The sequence below is a fragment of the Rhyacophila brunnea genome, unplaced genomic scaffold (genome assembly GCF_057557595.1).
Source record: "Rhyacophila brunnea isolate RB1 unplaced genomic scaffold, BYU_Rbru_1.0 scaffold_13, whole genome shotgun sequence".
Classification (NCBI taxonomy): domain Eukaryota; kingdom Metazoa; phylum Arthropoda; class Insecta; order Trichoptera; family Rhyacophilidae; genus Rhyacophila; species Rhyacophila brunnea.
The window spans coordinates 36002413-36008898 of record NW_028232785.1 but is presented as its reverse complement, the minus strand read 5'-3'; the positions used below and the strand labels follow the sequence as shown (position 1 = coordinate 36008898).

The window sequence follows — 6486 nt, the reverse complement described above, 5'->3', positions numbered from 1 at the left end:
CCACGCACTCCGGCTCTGATGCGTCCTCGGGGTGCAACGGGTTAAAACTGAAATTCGAGACTCCAACCACGCACTCCGGCTCTGATGCCACTACATACAATTATTGTCCGTGAGTGAAGCATTCCGATCTACGCGTAACACGTCGCCCGCGCCAACCTGGCGGTTATTAATTTTTCTAGTCTAACTTTGCCATTTGACCTCCAATCAAGCTGAAATAAATGCCAATATTTTTTAAATGTACACATTCTACCGACATTTTCAATGAAAAATGGGGGTTGCAGCATTAACTTCCGCGTTTCAAGACCTTGTACGCGGCGACTTTTTTTCCGCAAATACCGTAAAACTGTCCCCGGGGTGCAACGGGTTAAATCTAAAATTTGAGACCCCAACCACGCACTCCGGCTCGTCAGCCCCCGTCTACGGTCCAAATTTTGTCGAAATCCGACTGCGCGTGTGGATTTTTACAAAGAAAAACGAAAATCATACCTAACGTTTGTTGGACTTCCGTGTTTATGGAATTATTATAATGGTTTATTAACATTTTTCTTAGAACATAAACATCGTAAAAAGGACACCCGTTGCTTATGCACTAAAGTGAATTATTAATTAGCTATATCGGTTAATTTACTACTTATGGATTTCGGTGTTTCATCCATTTGTGTAATGAAATAAAAGAAATTTTTCTGCATATTTAACTCAGAAACGGTAAAAACTGGACTTCCGTGGTTCATTCTCTAACGTACAGAAATGCATTCACTGATTTAAAAGACAAAGTGAAGGCATTCGTAAAAAATTGCAGTTTGGAAATCAAAATTACAAAAAAGTAAGTTTGCCATGTCTCCACATTTCAATAATTTCTATGCCAGATATATTGAAGCAAACAAAAATCTATTTACTGAGTTCTTTGTTAGTTTGCTAATGTAATTTTCAAATTATTTTATATATAGGCGCTGCTTTGTTTCAGGACTATAAAATATTTTAAATATGTGTGAAAGATTCTGGCCTGGGGGCCCGCTTCAGGATCTGGGGCCTATGATAGAATACATTTTTGTCAATGACTTTGGATTGACTACTATTGAAATTGATTGTGCTAGTAAACAAGCGCATACGTCGCATGAAAAACAAATTAATTTAAAAATGAATATAATATTAGTAGGTAGTAAAACCTTGCTTATTTTTATATATTTTTTTTTCATTTTTGTATTAGTACATTGTTGACTATTTAAAAAGTTGTCTGTATTATTTAATGAAATAAAGGAGAAGGAGGCGCCAAGAATAGATTTTTTTTAAAGGAAAGCATAGTAACATAAACTTTGGAAACCATTGCATTAAAATATAAAAACATTTCAATATAATACTACCCAAATAATAAAAATACACTTTCAAAACATAGAAATAAACTGATTAATTTTTCCAGCTTGATAAAATCATTAATTTGTTGATGAGAATTGCGTTAAAAATAAATAAAAAAAACTAGTTTTTATTATTTCTAGTTGTTATTTATGATATTTTTGAATAAAAAATAACTTTTGAATTGACATTAACTGACTTTTCATTTACCTATCCCCATTGGCCCCGAAATGGTGCTAAAGAATAAATGGACCACGGCCTAAAAGTAGTTGGACAGCGCTGAGTCAGAGTATGGACCTAACATGGTGGGCAAGTGGTAGACATCCATTTCGCATGATCAGGATCGCACATGGTCGTCAGAGATTATTTCATGATGATTTCAACATATTATTTTATAGTAAGACGGTCAGAATCGATTGTACATCTCACTCGATTGCAGGTTTCCGTTAAAGACACATCGCACCAAATTGGCGTTATGTTTTTTGTATTGTATCGATTGTACCCTTGTAGTTATTTGAAATAGTAAATAAATTCTCGTCTTCTCCATCATCGCGAAGAACTACTACTGTCTTACATCTGCAATACCTATCCTCCGCCGCAACAGAATACTGCAGGTACAATTCTGATATTTACAGTGACATATTTACTTTTGGGTCATATCATTGCCGACTCAAGTAGAAAACCGTACATTCACAACGACTGCTCCTACTTTTTCTGCCGCTCCCGTTGTTGTCAATGGATGACCTGTCATTCCCTGTCATTATTCTATAGAGTGCTCATACTGACGCTTCTGTCGTGTTCACACAGGGAATGGTTTGATTTGGATAGATGAGTTACATAATACAATAACATTAACACACCTTCTACAAGTGTAATGCATATATCAATGCTACTCGTACATATTTTTTGGAAATCGATAATATTACTACCGGTTTTTGTGTGAAGGACTAGTCTGACTTTGACAGCAGATGAATAACAAGAATGCATATTATTTATAAATAACACTGATAGTTAATATTATTATATTTGATTTGAGAATTTTTTATAATTCAATTTGAAACGAGAAAGGACGAATCAATGTGTCAAGCAATCTGGGATCTGATTTTGACAGCTAATCAGTGGACCACTCGTTGCTTGTGCAAAAAGATATGCTCAGGCTTTATTATTCTAAAGATGGCGCTGGCCATATACATATAATTGAACGTACCCGATCTTCCAGAGTGCCTTCTGGTGCAGAAAAATTCACTTCAGGGTCCTCATCGTGAAATTGAAGTAAAGTGTTTTCGACAAACTCGTCTTTGACATCGACTTTCTCATAACCAATCTCAGATTTGGTAAAGCTCGTAGTTGTGGACTGAAAATATCAATACAAAAATGTAACTGCACACATCCTAATACTTGTGGTATCCAGCTTCAAATACTTGGTTGTCACGGTTGTCGATGATGGTAGTATTTCTAGTAAGCTTGGAATCCACATGGGTGTGGCGGGCTCTGCGTTCAACCAACTTGGAGTTGCATGGAGGTCAAGGCTGTATTCTGTGAGGACCAAATGTCGTTTGTTTAACTAAGCTTCAAGAGTCTCGGGTTTTGAGCTTTGAGAATCGATGTGTCTGCCAAACTTAGGGGTACATTGGTACGACCGCGTTACAAACACCCGAGTTCGTGAGCAGACACAACAACCTTCGGTGATGGAAGTTATCACGAAGAGACGTTTTACGTGCCTGGGACACGTATTCCGGATGCCGCCAAAGAGTGCGGCACTTCGTAACCTTGTGGCACAGCCTCAAGGGTTCCGTCGCCGTGGCCGGCCCTCTCTCACCCTGCAGCAGTGCTACAAGAGTGACCTACGTGCTGCAGGTCTGACATGGCGGGAGGCGCAAGAGTTAGCGATGGACCGAGGGAAGTGGCGCCAACTTATGCTTGCCCTATGTCCCAATGCTGGGACGTGACAGGGTGAAGAAGAAGAAGATACCAGGGTCGGAGAACTTTTCACGTACGCGTGCCAAAATTTCTCAAATATTATTTTTCAACTGATCTTAACAGCCTACCTCTACCCTTCACCCCTGGGCAACTATACTACAGATGTTAATTATCATACTAAAAGATATAATATATCATCATCATCATCATCATCATCAGCCGGGGTCAATCCACTGCTGGATGAAGGCCTCCCCAAGCTTTCTCCAACTCTCTCGGTCCTGTGTCGTTCGCTGCCACGTATTTCCGCCGAACTTTACCAGTTCGTCAATCCAGCGGCTTTTAGGGCGACCCTGTGGCCGTTTCGTACCCCTTGGGTACCACTGGATGACGGCATTTGTCCAGCGGCCGTCCTTTCGGCGAGCAATGTGTCCCGCCCATCTCCATTTCAGCTGTTTGGCAACGTCTATTACATCGCGTACTCTTGTCTGCTTCCTAACCCATTCGTTCCTTTTACGGTCCTTTCGCGTGATGCCCAACATGCACCTCTCCATGCCTGACTCTTAGCCTTTGGACATCTCTCGTGTTGAGGGTCCACGTCTCGCAGCCATACGTGAGCACGGGTAGCACACATTGGTTGAACACCTTACGCTTAAGACATAATGGTAGGTCACTCTTGAAGATAATATTCAGACGTCCGAAAGCACTCCATCCCAGCTTTGTTCTTCGAGCAATTTCATCGTGCATGCTTCCGTCTATGGACACCTGCTGTCCGAGATAGACGTAGCTGCTGACTTGCTCGAGTTGGGTGCCAGAAATGCAGATAATCGCAGGGTGCGAAAAACAGTTCCTCATCACTTTTGTCTTTGAGACATTTATCTTTAGACCGACCGTTTGACTGATATCCGCGAGTTCTTGCATTCTATTTTGGAGGTCTTTCGGGTCTTGTGAGAGTATAACAATATCATCTGCAAAGCGCAGGTGACTGAGGTGCTCCCCATTAATTGGAACACCTTTTTCCTCCCAATCAAGTTTCCTAAATAAGTCCTCAAGAGTAGCGGTGAATAGTTTAGGTGAAATGGTATCACCTTGCCGGACACCTTTGTTAATGGGGAATTTACACGACCGTTTGTGGAGTTTCACGCATGCTGTGGCATCACTGTATATACTGTTCAATATGTTTATGTAGCGTCTGGAAATTCCTTGGTTGCTAAGGGCGTCTATAATTGAGAATTTTTTGATGGAATCAAACGCCTTTTCATAGTCTATAAAACCAAGATATAATGGCAGTTTGTATTCCTGGTAGCGCTCTATGATTTCCCTGACGACCTGTATATGATCCATAGTACTGTAGCCTCTTCTGAAACCGGATTGCTCTCTTGGTTGGTTCTCGTCTAGAACTGTTTCGAGACGGTTTGAGAGTATTTTCGTGAAAACCTTATACAGAATTGGCAGTAGACTAATTGGTCGATAGTTTTTCAGATCTTCAGTGTCTCCTTTCTTATGGAGAATAATAATGGAGACATTTTTCCATGACTCTGGGATGTTCTCTTCGCGCAGACAAGACGTGAACAGACGTGCGAGCACTTCGCTCACCGCCCTCCCAGCCCGTTTGAGAACATCCATAGTCAGCCCATCTTCTCCCGGGGCTTTCCCACTCTTCATGCACATTATAGCATATTCCACCTCTGTGGTAGTAACCTCGGGAAGAGGATCTCCATATTCTCCGTTCACCGGAAGATCTGAATTGATGTCAGTGTCATCTTTGTATAGAGCGCTGTAAAACTCTACAACAGTGTCCAGTAGATGATCCCAGTTACGCACGATACTTCCATCTTGCGCTTTTAGTGTCGTGATCTGCCGTCTCCCTATTGACAGATGCTGCTTGTTCTTATGTAAGCTCCTTCCTGACGCAACAATTGATTCAACAAGGTTCATATTGAACTTACGAAGATCTTCTCGTATGTTTTTACGTAGAGTTTTGCACAGCGTGGAGTACTCGAGATCATTTGCAACTTGTTGTTCGCTTTTCGTACTCCTACGCAGCTTCATAAGATTCAACGTTTCCTTTGAAAGTTTGCTTACTCGTTCGACCACAGCAGCAACTGTCTCTTCCGAAGATTCTATAATGATTTTTGTTACTGCATCGGTGTTTTGTAGGGAGATGGGGGTCATTTTCAGCCAGGAAAGCCACTAGCCTGTTCTCCAGCTCTTGTTGGAATTCGACTCTGCTTCTCAAGCCTCTGCGGACTCTGGGCTTCTGCATCAGTTTGGATCTCTCACGTTTGATGTTAAATCGTACTTTACACCTTACCATTCGGTGGTCGCTGCCAGTATTAAATTTGTTAATGACTGTGCAGTCTAGAAAAATATCCTTCTTGTTGGTGAGGATGTAGTCGATTTCGCTAGTTCGTTTTGTTGGGCTTCGCCATGTCCATTTTCGAGAAGGCTTCTTTTTGAAGAATGAGTTCATGATGTAGAGATTGTGGTTTTCCGCAAACTCTACTAACATGTCTCCTCGGCCATCCCTGGTGCCATGTCCGAAGTGCCCGACCGCTACATCATCCTGGTGTTGAGATCCGATTCGTGCATTAAAGTCTCCCATGATGATAGTGAAGTGACATTTCCGTTTATTTTTCAACGTACTGATTTCTTCATATAGCTCCTCCACTTTTTCATCAGGTGAGTTTTGAGTGGGCGCATAAACTTGCAAAATCAGAATCTGGTATCTTTTGCTGAGCTGAAGTGTTAAACTTGCTACTCTATCTGAGGAGAAATCAAATTCAACTATGCGATCTTTCCAGAGTCTGTGGATTAAAAATCCGACACCGCTTGTGCGTCCGGTCTTAGTCCCATTATAACAGAGTACATGTCCGCTGTGGAGATTGACGATATCGTCTCCTTGTCGTCTTACCTCGCTGAGCCCGACAACATCCCAATGGATTTTTTCGAGTTCTTCTTCGAGCTCTAGAAGTTTGGCGTTGCTGGATAATGTCCTCGCGTTATAGGTGGCAATGGTCATCGGTAGGCAGCCGTTACCGTCTTTCCGGGGATTCTTAGCACCCTCTGCCTTCCCTTGCTGATTGCTGCCGTGATCAGTGTCAGGTTGGCCTCCGGAGAATGAGGGCCGAGATTTTTGTTTATGTTTCATGGGGGTATTTGGACGTAACACACCACGCTGTCCAAACGGGTTGGTGTGTGGTTTTCTGTCTGGGTTTT

General features: G+C 41.9%; 1 protein-coding gene across 1 annotated transcript; it reads right to left on the bottom strand.

Moving 5' to 3' along the window:
• Positions 1 to 5305: 5305 nt before the first annotated feature.
• LOC147077404 (uncharacterized) lies at positions 5306 to 5872 on the bottom strand. Its single transcript, XM_085941076.1, has one exon. The coding sequence runs from the start codon at positions 5870 to 5872 to the stop codon at positions 5306 to 5308; it is 567 nt and encodes a 188-aa protein (XP_085797202.1).
• Between the last annotated feature and the right edge of the window lie 614 nt (positions 5873 to 6486).

What these genes read in the sequence shown, in the direction of transcription:
- LOC147077404 (XM_085941076.1), bottom strand. Translation starts at nt 5,872, where the DNA reads ATGGGAGACTTTAATGCACGAATCGGATCTCAACACCAGGATGATGTA.